Below are 18,137 nucleotides of genomic sequence, written 5' to 3'. Positions count from 1 at the left end.
GAATAGTATCAAGATTGACATTTTAGTGTAAAAATATGATTTTTCGTTAAAATGAACAGTACCGGAAGTTTTTCGTTAAAGTTCTCTTATTTTTTTTAACTTGCAACCTCCCTTATCTCTTCTTCTCTCCCTTCTCCCAGATAAAAATTTGAAGTAACAGTCACATAAAATGATGACTGCACGAAGTGGGCATGGGAAAAGTTTTCTTCATTTATTCCGGAAATAAAAATTTGGCAATTGTCATGAGGGAAGAACAAAACTTTATTTCTTTATAAATTAAAAAGTAAAAATTTGAGAGAACCAGAAACAATTGGGCACATTGGATTGCACCACTGGGTCACATGGAAACTCAAAACGAGCAAGAGGTAGCAATGGCGACGGCAGTGGGTGGTACAATGGGAGGCACTAGTCGTAAAGTAGAAGCCGCTGGGTGGTATAAATTCGAGCCCCAACAAACATTAGAGGTGAGCACGGTCCGGTTTCATTCTCAAATTGGAATCGAAAAATATCAGAGGTTTCGGTTTGCTTAAATTTATTACTAAAATTGTACAGTTCAGTTTATGCAGGTTTACAATTCTAACCAAACACATATTTCAACCACAAATTCAAGGAAGTTTGAGTTCCTACTACTAGATCTACTAGAATTGTGACCCGAAGATGGAAAGTTTACATATAAATATAAATAAAAAGATAAAAAGCCTCAGATCAGAATCAAAGTGTACATCCTAAAATGAAATTAAAGTGCTCATAATGCATATAGATAAATGAGGAAAATAAGAGAGGAGAGAGAGGGATGAAAATTGGAATGTGAAACGACGGCTATGGTTGAATGGATGATTTGAGGTAATTACCAAGCGTTCGGCTTTTGGGTTTGAAAATTTTTTATATAAATTTTTTGTTTGGGCTTAGTATTGATATAAAACAAGGGCTAAAGAATTAGATTTAAAAAAATTAATAGAGATGGTTCGGTGCGGTTTCTTCGGTTCTTGAGAATTAGAAACAGGAATTGAAACCATTTTAAACTGGTTTAGTTCGGTTTTTGTCCAAGTTTGAGGTTTTGGTGAACTTGGTTTTTTATGGTTTTTGTCATCTGATTTGGTTCGGTTTCACAGTTTCTCAGTTTTTATGCCCACCCCTACAAGCATCTAAAGGATGTTCATAATTCAGAAGTACTAAAAATATATATAACAATGTTTCTGTTTACCTTTCAAATGTTAATATTTTTCATTGATGTGAAATTGCATACAAAGACAAGAACAGCAAGAATACTACCATGAACGAATTTGATTCCGAAAAATCTAATAGTTGTAAACCATATTACAAGTATTCCATTGTCAAACCTGTAAACTTAACAAAGAATTCAACTCAAAACATGTAATGTGCTCCCTCTGGTAGCTATTTTATTCGGTTGCAGAGAACCATCTATACAAGCGCAAGGTTCTCTTTCGAAATCCGCATCCAGCAAATTCAGACTCACAGTAGTTCCATCAGTTATGTGAACGCTGCGATGAATTACGAATGATTAATCTGTATCCTTTTTCAAACCAGTTCAAGGATGGTAAGATGTGGAAGATATATCTGTTCATCGAATGAGCTTTCCCGATCAATCATCCTTTCTGCACAAGGTGCTCGACATCTCCTAGTTCCACTTGTCCTCCTTTCTGATCATGTTCAGTTTGAAAAAGCAACTCAATCTGCTCCAATGACTTTCCTTTGGTTTCTGGAACACAGGTGTAGACAAATACGACAGAAAGAGCAGCGACTGCAGAAAAGATAAAGAATGTTCCACCAAATGAAATTGCATTGGAAACTGAGAGAAAAGACATGGCAACTAGGCCACTGCACACCCTATTACCCACTGCTCCGAGCGCTGCTGCTTGCGCACGCACCCTTAGAGGGAAGATTTCGGATGTCAAAACCCAGCAAACAGGACCAATTCCAACGGAGAAGAAGGCTACATTTCCGCAAACAGATAAAATTGCCATTGCAACGCCAAACTGTCCTTTCCCAAGAACAGAGAGAGTAAATCCTAAACTGAATAAACAAATCGTCATTCCAATCGTGCTGACATAGAGCAAGGGCTTTCTTCCGAGCTTGTCTATAAGAAGAATAGCGACCATTATAAAAACAGTCTTTGTGACACCCACCGCAACAGTTGCAGCAAGTATATTTTGTTTATTTTTTATTCCTGCTTCTTGGAAGATTTCGGGGCTGTAGTACACAGTCGCATCTATTCCTGTTATCTGTTGAAAACATTGAATTCCAAAGCCTGTGATAAGCATCCGACGAAGCGAAGGAGATGGATTCATTAGTTCACTCGTCACACTTTTCTCCTCATACTTCCCCGCACTAGAATTGTCAGCGGCTGCTAGTATTTCATTCAGTCTGTCCTCCACCTCACTTTCATTCTCATTTGTTTTCATCAGCACTGATCTTGCCTCATCAATACGGTTCTGAAGGACCAACCACCTTGGAGACTCGGGGATTACGAAAAGTGCAAAACCAATGAAAATTGAAGGCGTAATTCCTACCGCAAGCATTATCCTCCAGTTTATATGTGCCGGAAGCCCAGAAAATGCATAGTTTGAGACGTAGCCAAGTAAAATTCCCAGATTTATAAATATTTCCGGGAATGAGGTGAGTGAGCCTCTGTCAATGGTGGGTGATATCTCAGCGATATAAACAGGGGCAATCATGACACCGAAGCCAATTCCAATGCCCGCAAAGAGTCTTCCAATCATCAATATTTCAAATGAAGGAGCAAGAGTCATTGTAGCTGCACCTGCTTGAAAGACAACAGCAGCCAAGGCCATGGTCCACTTCCTACCAATGATATCTGATGTTTTACCACCGGCTAAACTACCAAAAAGTGAAACAATGCTCAAAATCCCAACAAGAACTTCTTCTTGTACCTCGGTAATCTTTAAATCTTCCTGAATGAATATGATAGCTCCACTCATGACACCTACATCTGTCAATTCAAACAAAAAAACAATTAAACACATTTCTCCCGAATCATCTTATTCAAACAATTTAAAAATTAGAATACTTTGAGAACTGGTACGAACATCATCATTTTTGTTTACTAATGTGTTGCAAGGAGGAGTTAGCCGCAAACAGTATCAGTTTATACAGCCAGAGATCCTTCTTGCATAAGTATACCCTTTTATTCTTCTACAGTCACTCAGAAATTCATTTCCAAGAACAATAAATGGAAAGTGTTTATTCATTTTTGTGCTTAATAAGTACCAAAGCAAATTTTCATGGAAGTAAACAGATATCATGAACAAGTTTGCCATTTGTAGATTGTAATTCATATGTTTCCTTATAAATAATGAGGAGAAGTACAGAAAATTGCGAATAAGAGGTGAAAATTGTTCTAACAAGTTTTAATCATGTAAGGGTTTAGTGATCTCCAATCGTCAGGATCAAACTATGTGGGTGACTCTTCTAGCAACTGTTTCGATAGAGCAAGGCTTCGGAGGGACAAGATTGATGAAGTTAGGAAGACGGGTGCCTTGTGGTGAATGGAAACTTATTAGACCCGAAAAATTAATTTCAGGACAAAATTTGGACAAACTACAGTTGAGCAGCACTAAAGAAAGATAAAACCCCAGAAAAAGATCCAATCGTTCCCAAGTTCACGTTTTCTTTTACATCTAAATTTAGACAATCAAATAAATCACATAGCTCTACCAGCAATGTTCGGAACTATTCATAAAATGGAACAGAAGATTCTTAAAGCAATTAAGTACAACAGTTAACCAAACAAAGCAGATCATAACAAAACACACATGCCAATTAATAACGTCTACCGACAGCAGCAACTTCCTATAACAATAACAAACAGAGCTCACCCCTCTACACACAAGTTCGAATTCCCCTCCTCGTAGTTTAGATTAAGTAATTAGAATATCGCTCGAAAACAGAAAACAAACACGCAGAGCAGACATATCGTACGCACGAACAGATGTACATACACAAATACATAATTACATACAAAAATACAAACATTTCTATAGATACATCTATAGATACACATCCATACATAAAAGGTAAAGCATGTAGTTACCATAGCCAAGAAGAACAGAGTTGAGAGAGGCAAAAATGGCGCAGGCGAGGACATATTTCCTGGTTTTTTTGCTCCTGATTTGTTGAAGGTGATGTCGAGAAGCACCATCCTCGTATTCCTCTGTGAGCTCGACCTCGGGCTCAGAATCCATCCTCTTGTACTTGTTCTTGGTTCCCAATGGAATCCCAGACATACCCATTTCTCCATTTCCAATTTCTGGAACACCCACCAACCCCATCTCGATTATCTTTCTGAATCTCTCTGCTTCTGATCATAAAACTGAACGAACAGAGCAGAAGTCAAATGTTGTTTTTTGGGGGGTTTTGGTTTGGTTTTTGTTTGACTGCCCAATACTTGGAGGCTAGAGGAGGAGAACCATGGGATTTGCTGAAGTTTTAGATCTGAAACAAAAATAAATTAATTAATTTATAATAAAAAAAGGGCAGATAAATAGAAAAATAAAAATTTGAGACGCGGGCAAAGGTGGGACCTTTCTTTTTGCAATGCAAGAAAGAAAACCCACTTGCGGCAATTGTACATGTGCGACCGATTCACCGTCACAGGACCTCGACCTCTCACTTAATCAGGCTCAGCCGCTCCAATGGCGCTTTCCAGGTGACAGCTGTGCAGATTGTCTGTAAAATATTATATATTTTTGTGCTCTCATTGTAATACAATGTGGAAAAGGATTTCTCGTTGTTTCATTCATTCTCAAATATACAACATGTATCCAAACATATAATGAAATTAATCCAAACAATGAATCCAATCTAGAAGAGCGATCTTACTAATATGGTCGTTGGTTCTCGTAAGAGCAAGTTGTATAAAACAAATTTACAATCACCTGACAATAATTTACAAGATCAGAACGTCACGTGGTGACGAAATTATATATTAAGTACTCGTCTCATTGTTCTAAGGTTTTGTACAAGTCTCATTTGTTTTAAAGCGATGTTATCCACACGTCTATTTTTGCATCCCTCGCACCCTATTAATTTATGTCATTGTTCTTTTTTCAATTCATTTGAGTGAAAATTAAGAAAAATGTGTATATAGCACTACCTTTATTTTATACTTTACCTCAAGTGTTTAATACAGTAGTTAATTTGTTTGAAATTATTTAATATTTTGGTATAATATTTCCCTTATTTTGGGAGAGAATAGTCATGTGCTTGCATGCAAGGTTGTGTTGAAAAAAGAAGAAGAAAAAAGTTGCGCCCCAAAGAAAATGGTAAGTTTGTCAAAGGACTAATTGGAGGAGAAAAGTTTGTGGGAGAGGAATCAAATGGAGAATGAGTCAAAAGTGAAGGTGCAAAGACAATTCCTTCGTATGGTGGTCTCTCCATAGGTTGGATCTTCCAAAAATTTTCTTTCTTTGTGACACATCTAGAAGACAATCACCACCATAACAGACAAGACAACATTCATACCCAATAAAATGAAAAGACAAGGTAATATTCGTAGTTTGCACTAATTATTAAGTGGCTTAGTGGCATACGTCTTTTTTGGGTAAATATTTCATTTTCTTATCCAACAAGTTAAATTTAATTTAAAACTTATTGCAATTGAAATTTTACAAAGCCAAACACAAAGTCGAGAATATTGATAAATCATTTGCCACCATATAATCTACTATTACCATTTGAGAGAGATTTTCATTGATTGGCGTAATCACGAGCCAACTGATGGCCAACCATGTTAGAACGTATCAAAACTCTACAAATACAAGTTTTGGGAAAGAAAGGACCCCGATCAAGTACGCAAATTGTCTCTCTATATTATGTTTGGTTCTTATCCTAGCATAATGTAATCCTATCTAGATTTTTTTTTACGCATTTACCTTCCCACTCTTGTATTTCATTTTTTCTTTACATTACACAATTTTAATTTACGCATGGTATTTTTATTCTCTTGATTCACGCACTCGCATTACAATCGTTTGATTAGAATCAAAACCTAAACAAAAAGCACACATCTTTTCTACGTCAACGGTCAACCAATCTAGACCAAGGGTAGAGCATGTAAGCAAATTAGCAAAACAAAAAGTCAGAAAATCCTTCAAGGCCGCCAAATCCGAACGAAAAGAGGGAAACAATCTGATCTCTAGATCAGCCATATGTTAATATTTAATTCCAGCAATGTTATTCATACCATATTTTGTACCATATTTTCATATTATCTGAGATGACATTTGATGTGAACAGCCATATCATTTGAATTAATTAGATTTTTAAATTTAATTCATTATTTAATAAACTAATAATTAAGAAAAACTAATTAATTAAATGATGATTATGGTATACGAGAAGTCTTTCTCCTTCCTTTCCTTGAGTTTTGCAAATTTTCAAATGATATAGCCGTCCACATCAAATATCACCTAAAGTAGTATAGAAATATGATATAAAAACATAATATAAATAATTTTACTCTTTAAATTCTTTATTAACCTTTCTTTCTCTTTTTTTTTTTCTCTTTTTTTGTTAACTTTATTAACCTCAGTTGAAAAGAAGACAGGTGTTAAAAAAATAAATATGATTATTTACCGAAATATAAAATTATTTATTGAACTAAACCAACCCTTCTTAAAATCTCGGCCCATCGGACCTGAACCCGCTTGCCCGCCCATATTTGACGGACTCGGCATCAAATTTGACCCATATTCATATTTTTCCAGCTTCTCGCAAATCGTAACGTCTCTTGCACTCACAGATAGGATCACACATCGATCTCGCCATGGTGTTCGTCACATCACCAAATCACAAAACCCTAGCCCTAAATCTAAACCCTAAGATCACCACCCTCCAAACCCTAAAGCTCCAAATCGAGCAAAATTCTTACATACCCATTTCTCAGCAGCGCCTATTCATCTCCCAAAGCCTCCAGTTACTCACCCAATCCGACTCCGCCCTCCTCTCCGACCTTGGAATCCGACCCCTTTCAACCCTAACTCTTCACATTCCCTTATTCGGCGGCACTCAACCTCCCGCCGTCCCTAAACCCCGACTCGAGTTCCTCAACTCCAAGCCTCCCCCGAATTATGTCGCCGGGCTCGGCCGTGGTGCCACTGGCTTCACCACCAGGTCCGATATCGGGCCCGCACGTGCTGCGCCCGACCTGCCGGATAGGTCGGCCACGACAATCGGCGGCGCTGCTGCTCCTGCTGCCCCACCTGGGGTTGGCCGCGGACGCGGGAAGCCAGAGGAAGAGGAGGAGGATGAAGGGGAGGATAAGGGGTACGATGAGAATCAGAAGTTTGATGAATTCGAAGGAAATGATGTCGGATTGTTTGCATCGGCGGAATACGATGATGAGGACAAGGAGGCTGATGCGGTGTGGGAAGCTATTGAGCAAAGAATGGACTCGAGGAGGAAGGACAGGAGAGAAGCTCGGTTGAAAGAAGAGATTGAAAAGTACAGAGCTTCGAACCCTAAGATCACGGAGCAATTCGCGACTCTGAAGAGGAAGTTATACACTGTGTCTGCTCAGGAATGGGAGAGCATACCTGAAATCGGAGACTATTCGTCGAGGAACAAGAAGAAGAGATTCGAGAGCTTTGTGCCGGTGCCCGATACACTTTTAGAGAAGGCAAGACAGGAAAAGGAGCATGTTACGGCATTGGACCCCAAGAGTAGGGGAGCTGGTGGTATGGAGACTCCATGGTCTCAAACTCCGGTTACGGATTTGACTGCTGTAGGTGAGGGTAGAGGTACCGTTTTGTCTTTGAAATTGGATAGGCTTTCTGATTCTGTTTCTGGATTGACGGTTGTGGACCCGAAAGGGTACCTTACTGATCTTAAGAGTATGAAGATTACTAGTGATGCCGAGATTTCAGATATTAAAAAGGCTAGGTTGTTGCTTAAGAGTGTTACACAGACGAATCCGAAGCACCCACCTGGATGGATTGCGGCTGCCAGGCTGGAGGAGGTGGCTGGGAAGATTCAGGCAGCTAGACAATTGATTCAGAAAGGGTGTGAGGAATGTCCTAAGAGTGAGGATGTGTGGTTAGAGGCGTGTAGGCTTTCAAGCCCTGATGAAGCTAAGGCCGTGATTTCTAAGGGAGTGAAGTCAATTCCCAATTCGGTGAAGTTGTGGATGCAGGCTGCGAAATTGGAACGTGATGATTTGAATAGGAGCAGGGTATTGAGGAAAGGTTTGGAACACATTCCCGATTCTGTTAGGTTATGGAAGGCGGTGGTGGAGCTTGCCAATGAGGAGGATGCGAGACTTTTGCTTCATAGGGCTGTGGAGTGTTGTCCCTTGCACATTGAGTTATGGCTTGCACTTGCAAGATTGGAAACTTATGAGAATGCGAGGAAGGTCCTTAATAGGGCAAGAGAGAAGTTATCAAAAGAGCCTGCCATTTGGATCACAGCAGCAAAGTTGGAGGAAGCTAATGGGAACACAGCCATGGTTGGGAAGATTATTGAAAGGGGTATAAGGGCTTTGCAAAGAGAAGGGTTGGCGATTGATAGAGAGGCATGGATGAAGGAGGCTGAAGCTGCTGAACGTGCAGGGTCTGTTGCAACTTGCCAAGCAATCATTCGGAACACGATTGGGATTGGTGTGGAGGAAGAGGATAGGAAGAGGACATGGGTTGCTGATGCTGAGGAATGCAAGAAAAGGGGTTCCATTGAAACAGCCAGAGCTATTTATGCACACGCACTTACTGTCTTTTTAACCAAGAAGAGCATATGGCTCAAAGCCGCACAGCTTGAAAAGAGCCATGGTACTAGGGAATCTCTTGATGCTTTACTTCGTAAAGCGGTGACATACCGACCACAGGCTGAAGTCTTGTGGCTTATGGGAGCTAAGGAGAAGTGGCTTGCTGGGGATGTCCCTGCTGCTCGTGCCATCCTTCAAGAAGCTTATGCTGCCATTCCTAATTCTGAAGAAATTTGGCTTGCTGCGTTTAAACTTGAATTTGAGAACCATGAACCAGAGAGAGCCAGAATGCTTCTTGCCAAAGCCCGAGAAAAGGGAGGTACTGAAAGAGTGTGGATGAAATCAGCAATTGTTGAGAGAGAATTAGGGAACATTAATGAGGAGAGGAAGTTGCTTGATGATGGGTTGAAGCGCTTCCCTTCCTTCTATAAATTATGGTTGATGCTTGGACAGCTAGAGGAACGCCTTGGTCATTTGGAAAAGGCCAAGGAGGCCTATGATTCAGGTCAGAAGCACTGCTCCAGTTCTATTCCACTGTGGCTTTCTCTTGCTAATCTTGAAGAGAAGATGAGTGGGCTGAGTAAAGCTCGTGCAATTCTAACAATGGCAAGGAAGAAGAATCCTCAGAACCCTGAATTGTGGCTTGCTGCTGTTCGAGCTGAATTAAGGCATGGAAATAAGAAGGAAGCTGATATCTTGATGGCAAAGGCTTTGCAGGAGTGTCCCAATAGTGGTATCTTGTGGGCTGCATCTATTGAGATGGTACCCCGTCCGCAACGGAAGACAAAGAGTATGGATGCCCTCAAGAAATGCGATCATGATCCCCATGTCATTGCTGCTGTGTCCAAGTTATTTTGGCATGACAGGAAGGTTGACAAAGCTAGGACTTGGCTTAACAGGGCAGTGACACTAGCGCCAGACATTGGGGATTTCTGGGCTTTATACTACAAATTTGAACTTCAACATGGGACCGAGGAGAACCAGAAAGATGTACTTAAAAGATGCATAGCTGCAGAACCAAAGCATGGTGAAAAATGGCAACCTATTTCAAAGGCCGTGGAGAACTCCCACCAACCAACTGAAGCTGTCTTGAAGAAAGTGGTCGTTGCTCTTGGGAAGGAAGAGAGTGCAGCTGAAAATAATAAACAGTAGTTCAAGCTGTTCTGTTCCAGGTTCTGCTTTAAAAACTTGTAATACAGAAAAAATTTCGCTGATGAAGCATACATCGCAGTAATTGTAGTTTTGCTCCTTTTATTGATAGTTTATAGCATGAATTCTGAGTATCAACAATGATGAAGCATGTCTTATTTATTGTTTGAATTACGATGGTTGTGTGTTTTTCTTCCTTTGTATGGTCAGGTTCTGTTGTAGATTCTTTTGAAATCTGAGTGTGCTTGATGCTCTAGCTTTCTCAAACACTCTTCTTGTTTCAATTCAAGTATTGTAGGTTGTGTTGCAGTTTTTGTTATGACTACTGCAGCTCATATGGTTGCCCCTGTGATTGTATCCGATGGTGTCAGGCTGTGTTTTGTCTTATTGTCATTTTCCCTTCTTTTGCTAGTTTATCTGGAATCTTCTTGTGAATTGATTGAGTTAAACCTTGTAATCCAAGATTCAGTTAATTCTCTGAATTTTGTATGAGAATTGAACACTTGTTAAGAATGTATTTCTTGTATTAGATCACCTTGTTATTTAACCTGGATTTGGCGATGAAATGAATGACTATATCTAGTGCTACTTTTCTTTCTGTATTACTGCCGTGCCAATCAATGGGAGCTTCTTCCGATGTAATGGGAAATAACGGTCTTAGACTTACTGAGGTCTGTTATCATATCATAAGCGTTTTCTATCTTGTTGTTTCTCTTTGTTTGGTTTTTGGTTTGAGTTTATAGAAAGGGGTTCCCAGTTCCCTTTGGTATGGATTTTCTAAAAGGTTAAACTAAGGCCTTCCATTGTGTTTTGCAGGTCGTTCCTCCCCCTTTCCCCCCTCGCACACGATTCAGATATATGCCAAGTGAACTATATGGTACCAAATTTCTCATTCCAAATCATGACATGTTTGTAGGTACTTTCTTAAGTTAATGAAATCTGGTTGCCTTGTATGTGTGTCGGGATCCAACGGACAATCTCCTCGGCAGCCAACTCAGTCTCATCGTCTGTCTTCATTTGGACTAGGGAGGACATTGATTTCCAATACAATTCTTCCGATCAGACTAAGGGGTATCGAAGAGGACTGGAACGAGTAGGAGTATGTACAATGAAAGAGGCCTCACCGACGTGTGAGATTGATGATCGACGACGTGCATTTGTACGAGTATGAAAGGCTTCAAGCAATAGGTTAGTGATATTTTAAACATTGTCGAGGAAACGAGATTTCTTTGGAATTTTTCTGAGGTCAAAGGAAATGGAGAAGAACAATTTTTTCCCTCTGCGAATCTGTTTATACCCGATCTTGCACTATCGGTAAATATGTTTGGAGTCGTCTGATTTCGGCCAAGTTGGTAGAAGTTAGTCTAGAAAGGAGGCTATGAGTCTCGGCCCAGTAATGCACTGTTGGTGGAAGATAATTCTGAGTATAACAAGATAAAATGTCGAGGAATTGCAATCCCTGTAGGATTCCATCATTCATTAGACTTTGCCATCGAAGAATTTGTCCCCATAAATACAAGAGGATTTGTAGTGTAGAAGAGACCATCAACTCAACACTCACCCTGAGAAAAATATTAACTGCTCCACTAGCAACCCAGCACAATTTCAGTTTGGTTAAACAATTTTGAGTTGGCAGTCGATGGATGATTACAATTTGGTTAAACAGAATTTTCAAAGGCAACCGGCAAATGTGACGTTTGGTCGAACAGCACTAGAGTCGTAAAATCGGCTTGGCTAAGGAGTTTTGACAGTTTGGTTAAATAGTAGGTTCTCTTTTTTCAACTAGTTATTGACTTAAGTCTCTGCCGGCGATTCTTCACGGAACAAGGTCATTTCATCAATTTTCTTGGTGAAGTGAGCTATTACCAGGTTACATTTATGTCCAATACTTAGATAGTGGAATCATTCTTGGATTTCACAGCAAAATCATAACCTTCTAATAGGTTTTAGAACCAAGGCCGAGAGTGTTCCTTCCTCGAGCAAAATTGCCTCATTCAAAAGTCAGAAGTGCATTCTATCACATGATCATATTTAGAAGTACTCACTCAGTCAAGCTCGGTAGCGAATTGGCAAGGCCATCATCAGTGGAAGAACATAGTTAGCTTATAAGTTACCCGGTCTGCGCAACACAGACTTTGTAATTTTAGGGTCAACATTTTGGAATGCCCAATGGAACATAATTGCTAAAAATTGCGAAGTTTAAACGATGTTTCCATATTCCAGTTCGTCCAATTGGACGAGATCTAAGCTCACCTAGAGAGACACATTCAAAATAGTGAGGAGAATAAAAGGGGAAGGAAAGTGAAGAAGATTCTTGATGCACATGAAGAGATGAGAGCTTCTGTCACCTTACAAGAACAATAGATAAAAAAAAGACAGTGCCCGTTTCAATACATGGTTAGTTGAGAAACACTTTCCTTATGTTCTTCCATTATTGTTTTTTTCTTGTAGATCTTTGTTGGAATTTTCAAGAGGGCTTTTTTGTCTTAATTCAGTTCTCTCTCGATGTTGATATTTCAACTTAAACCTATTAGGTGAAAATAATTAGGATCTTCCAAAAGAATTTGGTGAAGTACTAAACTTTGGAATAAAAAAGTTTTTGATATACTTTCGGGTTACGCACACAGATTACCTAATTCAGCTTCTAAGGGTACTGCTAAAACTGAAGTAGTTTAAAATTTTCGTTTCCGTAGCATTATTCCCTAATCCAATTCAAAACTTTAGTTGATCAAATCTCCACCCATGCGCGGCCGATTAAAACTAATCTCAATTAACAACATAATCATCATTATCTTGTAGCAGCCCTCCTCTGCCGGTGACATAATTAAATTAAAATATTGGGTTACGGCTGAATGAAAGTGTTTGTTGGCTTCACCACTATTTGAGATATTTTGAGTTCATTTATTAATTTAATAACGTCAACCTAAACCATCTGATAATTTTGATTAGGGAAATTGGCATATGGTTTGTAATTATATCATGTTCCTTAATCCTTGTCGCTACTTGAGTGATATCATGGGACGGCGACCGGTCCCACCTCCCTCATCATTCAGTCTTATCACTCCTCTCAGCACGTTGATCAAAACAATTAATGTCCAAAGTGTTCTTCTTTTCTAAATGATTTTATTTTATTTTTTATTTTTTATGTAGGGAATTCTCTACTCACTCATTTAACTTCTTCCACAACTTTATTCAATCATTTCTTGTTGTTTTTATTAGAGCATTTTTAGATGAAGTGTCAAAAATTCTACACGAATTGTTTATAACAAAGAAAGGTTTTTGTTTTTTGTTTTTTTTTTCTGGTTCTAAAGAAAATGTCAAAATCTTATGAGAATTGACATTCTCTACTTTGCTGTTAAATTTGAAAGCAATGTCAAAATATTTTTTTCTGACATAAATTGTCATTCGAATTACAAATCACTAAAAAGTCATCAGTATCTAGGACATTCCAAGACATATTAAAATTTCAGCTAAAAGCTAAAAGCGGAAAGGTACAAATATATGAGAACTAAATGAGTTGTAACGATGATTGGATGGCTGTCGTGCAGCTGCTGATTTGGCCTTTTTATTCATATTCACCGTGTAATCAATTTTTATCAAGTACTGTTTATATTTATTTTTAAATAAAAATATTTAAAATGATTTTTGATCGCACGATATACGATAAACATACATGATTCATGAATTCTCGGAATCCTTACAAAGAGAACCTGAACTCTATCGTGCTTAGAAATGGAGGAGAAACGCCAAAAGTAGTTGTTTGTTTTGGGTAGAAAAAGGACTGCAACGTAGTGTCATCCCGTCTTGTCCAGCAACTAATTCAAAAAAATATGGGGTACTGTTGAAATTTTTTCAAACTACGGTGAGAAAATCGTAAGATATTGATGTGATTTAAACTTTACATTTTGTCTTTCTTCCTTCTTTTTCTCTTCCTATTCTCCTTTCTTTTTATCCTTTCTTCTCAAACTTTACATCTTGTCTTTCTTTCCATAAAAAAAAAATGAACATAACATATTGACGTGATTTAATTGTGACTGTTCAAATAAGATGAAAGGAGGAAAAAAAAAAAAAAAAAAAAAAAAAAGAGTCCTACTCCTTCTCGATGAGTAACTGCCCACAATGCCATTAATTATTTGGAGAAAAAGAAAATCATACATTATAAATAGTATCATTGACCGAATTTTACGTCGTACTATACATATAAAATTTTAAATTAGTATTGATAGAAGGTAAATTAATAGGAAGCCGTTTGATAATCATTTCATTTCATTTTTTATTTTTAGTTTTAGCTTCAACTTATTTGAAATCTGAAAATTGAAATTTTGTTTGGTAATTACTTTTAATTTCATTTTTCAAAAAATGAAAATTGAAAACTAAAAATGAGATGATTATGAAACGCCCTAAACCATCGCAAGAACCATCAATGTCCTAATTCACAAAACTAATCAGCTCTCGTATTTACTCTACGAACCTATCGTTCATGGTCTTAATTCAACTACAATTTTACTCCTTTATTTTTTTTTTTTTGAGGAAAATCATGAATGAGCAGTAGAAGAGAAACTGAAGGCTCACACACAATCATAATGCATAAAAGAGAGTACTGGTCTTTGTACAAACACAGCTACAAATACATAATATTTATAATTTGGCTTTTCCATTGCAGGAGCTGAAAAACGAGAGCTCGTGATGGTCGGACCGTTTGAGAAGGAGATCACAAAACCGTCTCCCTCTACAGCGGTCCTGCCTTAGATAAAAACTGAAAACTAAAAACATGCTCGTGAGCAGTACACAGCAGTGACTCTTCCTAACTACACATACCATTATTTACTTTACAAGACATTGACTATAATTCACTTTCTGGCAACAAAAACCAAGGCATGGCCCAACAAAAAGCATGAACCAGATTGTGTCACTGCTGAAAGGCCTGAAAAAACAAGCAGCCTTTGTGCAGCAGATGGGCCTGAAATTTGAAGCTTCAAGGATCCCTTGTAATAAAAACTCACAATGCTTCTAGGATCATAGGTTGTTTTCCCAAACATTGCAACCGGCTGTGATGACAAATTAGAGAGGGGGGAGGGAGAGGAGGGAGAGGGGGAGGGGGAGGGAGAGGAGGGGGTGGTGGTGTGTGTGTGATAACTAAACTGATGTCTAAGAAGCATAAAAAGGGAGGAGTTTGAAATGCAACTCCTGACCGGGTTCGGAAAATGGAACGAGTGAGAAAGGATGAGGGAAATGGGCTAGTACTAGTTCTACAACCTAGAAGTGTGACCGTGTGAGTGTGAAGTGCAAAGCTCAAATTTAAAAGCAATGAACTTTTCAATCTTGGTCCTTCCAAAAGAAGTTCTTCACGGGATATGAAGAGGAAGAAGAGGAACCTGAACCCGAATTATGGAGCACTTGTTGAGGACAAATGTTAGTGTTATAGTCCTGTTGGTTTGGATTGGTAAAAGGGAGATGTGATTGCAGCAAAAGATTGTTGTTGGCGTCCAAATCATCCCACACAGGACTACCTGGACCCCAACCTGCAGGAATTGCATTAAGCCAAGCGTCTGCCATGTCCCCCCAAACAATTTCTTCTTGCTGTGAATTCCCATCTCCTCCTGCGCAATCCGTATTTGCCTCAATTTCGTCAATCGCTTTAGCCTCGCTCGACTCCAGTCCCGAATCATTGTCAGTGCTATTCTCTTCTTGGGTATGTGGAACTGGTGGTGGCGGCATTGCCTCCATATTGGAAGCGCTTGTCTTGACTTTTTGAGGTTGCTTGCGGCGCCTGGTTGGCTTTGAACTCTCATGGGTTGGAGGCGAAGTAGCTGCTGAACTTGGAGCTGATGAAGTTGGAACATCTGATTTGTCTTTGTTGAGAAAAAGCTCAGGGAAATTGAGCCTGGCATTCTCTCCTCTCAATTTGAAGGCCTCGCGGTCGTAAGCCATGGCGGCATCCTCAGCTGTGTCAAAGGTGCCAAGCCAGAGGCGAGTCCTGTTTCGAGGAAGGCGAATTTCAGCTACCCATTTGCCCCAATGCCGTTGCCTCACTCCCCTGTAAAGTTTTGTAGTATTATAAGGCATTGCCGGCGCTCGAAACATTGGCCTTCCATCTGGTCCCAATCTGTTCATCATCATCGCCCTCCCTCTTGGACTCAAATTCAAAGCATCACTCCAATACTGAAGAATTTGCTGGTGCTGCTGCCAACTCAACGTCGCTGGGGGCGGATAACTCATGTGCTGCTGCTGCTGCTGCAGCTGCTGGGATTCAAATGATATCATTTGCTGCGGATTTTGTTGCTGTTGCTGTTGAATTGGTGAGGGCAATATAGGCACATTTGTGGGGTTGAATTGGTGGGGGAATTGCATCATAGGCTGTTGAGACCCGTCGAAAGAAAACGGAAAAACTATTTTTGAAGAGGAAGATGGATAGGGAGCGATGATTGGAGATGGTGTTTGATGAGCTAAAGAAGTTGAAGATTGAATTGGGTCTTGCCTTTCAGGGCTCTTGACTTTCTTGAGAGGCCTATTTGACGCCATGGAAGCCTCACTAAAACCGGGCTTCCATGGCGGCCTCTCGAAGGAAAAATCAAGCTCCCCATCTTTGTTAGCCTCCCAATCTACGCTTGTTTCCAGCCCGGATTTACCACTCTTTTTTGCTGCAGCCATTGTTGCTTGCTTGCTTTACCTGCTCGCTTTCTCTTTGAGACTCTCAAACAAATTCCGAAAGCCGAAAGAAGATTCAAGAAACAAATTGAGATGGGTCACGCAAGAAAAAGGAAAAAAAATCGAATCCGATGATTCCAAAAATCAAACCAGAAAAACAAAAGAAAAGAAAATTCAAGTACCCAGATGGAATTTTGGTCTAAGAATTTAATAAAAAAAGAACAAAGACTGGATTTTGGAATCTGGGTTTCGATTTCAACAGCTGATCCGATCGAACAAAAAACAGAATCGGATGCCAAAAGCGGAAATTCTTGAGGAACCCATCTCAATTCCCTGAATGCAGTAGCTTGAATTCAACAAAGAGAGCGAGCAGGTGACGGCAAGTAACGAATATCCGAGTGGTTGCGGATGAAATTGTTGGGTGGCAGAAGACGAAGAAGCTTGGGGAGCGAGACCAGAGGATTTTTGTGATGAGAAGCGGAGGAGGAAGGAGGGTTTATAAGAGAGCAGAAAAAGATTTGAAACGAGACCTTTTGAGGAAAGAGAGAGAGAATTTGTACAAGGCTCGGGATTGGTTGGCTTTAGATTGGGACCCACACGGATTGGTTTTTCTTGGTTTCCTTGCTTCCACTCCAATTTCTCTCTGCCACCTTCCACCAACGGAAACCACGTATCTGCATCTGGTTTTCTCTGCATTAATTTAACCTAATACAATATTTTGTTTCAGGAACTTTCCGATTTTGCACTTCCATTTTCCATTCAACTCCTCTCTTCTTCTATTGTCTTACGTTTCAATAAATTCAAACTTATCTCCTACGTGGCATGTACTCATTGGTCGTTGGACGTCAGCAGAAGCAAACTTTTTAGACAAATTTTAAATTTTAAATTCATTCGACGATAATAAATAGGACGGTAAACATTACCATCGCTTGAATGTAATGAGCAAAAATATTACTTACATGAATGATTTGCTATCGTGCCAATTTGTTTAGGTACGAATACTGCTAAAATACATCCAATAAGTTAGAACACAAATTGAAAATCTCAACACATGAGAGGTTTAGGATTACGACAAATGTATAATGCTGTTTTGGGTGTAATAATACAGTTTAATGGTATTCTTTTCCAATCCAAATATTATAAATAACGTATTCGTTCTTGCATTCCCACTAAAAAAATAACAATAATGCTACTTTGGCTAACTCATATAGAAGATAATTATTCAACCATAAAACGAATGGGTCGCAATAGTTACTGGGAAGTATTCACAACAAATTTTTGGGCTGGCAGAGACGGTCAAACATGCAGCTATTTCGAACAAAGATGCGTCACCAAAATTCCAACTCCAGCCGACCCACCAGCTTGATTTATCCAAGTACAATTAAGAACTCAATAATTTTCTATTTATATATGTTTTTTGTGTATATTTTTTATTGATAGAAAAGTTAATCCGCATTTAATTCATGGAACAAATCCAATACAGGAAAGTCAGCCTCAGCACTAAACCAATCAAGGCCGCTGTTAATTATTCACAAAAAGAGAAAATTTTCTGCGTAACACTGTCCGTTACATAAAATATAATAAATTTATTGGTAAAAAAAAATTC

At 39.1% G+C, this 18,137-nt stretch overlaps 3 protein-coding genes across 4 annotated transcripts; 1 reads left to right on the top strand and 2 right to left on the bottom strand.

Moving 5' to 3' along the window:
- Nucleotides 1–1,269: 1,269 nt before the first annotated feature.
- LOC137749453 (probable polyol transporter 4) lies at nt 1,270–4,469 on the bottom strand. The gene is made up of 2 exons (XM_068489545.1): nt 4,073–4,469; nt 1,270–2,971 (listed from the first exon to the last, which is right to left on the bottom strand). Exons 1-2 carry the CDS (start codon nt 4,308–4,310, stop codon nt 1,608–1,610), a joined length of 1,602 nt encoding a protein of 533 aa, XP_068345646.1. The 5' UTR covers nt 4,311–4,469; the 3' UTR covers nt 1,270–1,607.
- A 2,288-nt stretch (nt 4,470–6,757) lies between these two features.
- On the top strand, nt 6,758–11,163 carry LOC137749452 (protein STABILIZED1-like). Of its 2 annotated transcripts, XR_011070213.1 has the most exons (3): nt 6,758–9,906; nt 10,700–10,760; nt 10,873–11,163. XR_011070213.1 is itself a non-coding variant. In XM_068489544.1 (2 exons), exon 1 carries the CDS (start codon nt 6,806–6,808, stop codon nt 9,884–9,886), a length of 3,081 nt encoding a protein of 1,026 aa, XP_068345645.1. In that variant the 5' UTR covers nt 6,758–6,805; the 3' UTR covers nt 9,887–9,906; nt 10,700–10,838. The 2 variants fall into 2 exon arrangements, 1 of the variants encoding a protein (XP_068345645.1); XM_068489544.1 differs by lacking the exon at nt 10,873–11,163 and having other exon boundaries at nt 10,700–10,838.
- Nucleotides 11,164–14,467: 3,304 nt separating this feature from the next.
- LOC137749451 (ethylene-responsive transcription factor ERF054-like) lies at nt 14,468–16,985 on the bottom strand. Its single transcript, XM_068489543.1, has one exon. It carries the CDS (start codon nt 16,532–16,534, stop codon nt 15,200–15,202), a length of 1,335 nt encoding a protein of 444 aa, XP_068345644.1. The 5' UTR covers nt 16,535–16,985; the 3' UTR covers nt 14,468–15,199.
- Nucleotides 16,986–18,137: the final 1,152 nt, after the last annotated feature.

The sequence above is a fragment of the Pyrus communis genome, chromosome 11 (genome assembly GCF_963583255.1).
Source record: "Pyrus communis chromosome 11, drPyrComm1.1, whole genome shotgun sequence".
NCBI lineage: Eukaryota > Viridiplantae > Streptophyta > Magnoliopsida > Rosales > Rosaceae > Pyrus > Pyrus communis.
The sequence above is the reverse complement of the archived record's forward strand: the minus strand, read 5'-3'. Positions and strand labels throughout refer to the sequence as shown.

Bases quoted from the DNA above. Each gene is read 5' to 3' on its own strand.
- LOC137749452 (XM_068489544.1), top strand. From the start codon at position 6,806: ATGGTGTTCGTCACATCACCAAATCACAAAACCCTAGCCCTAAATCTA.
- LOC137749453 (XM_068489545.1), bottom strand. From the start codon at position 4,310: ATGGGGTTGGTGGGTGTTCCAGAAATTGGAAATGGAGAAATGGGTATG. The intron at 2,972-4,072 runs GTAACTACATGC...TTGAATTGACAG, and splicing joins CTCTGTTCTTCTTGGCTATG to ATGTAGGTGTCATGAGTGGA.
- LOC137749451 (XM_068489543.1), bottom strand. From the start codon at position 16,534: ATGGCTGCAGCAAAAAAGAGTGGTAAATCCGGGCTGGAAACAAGCGTA.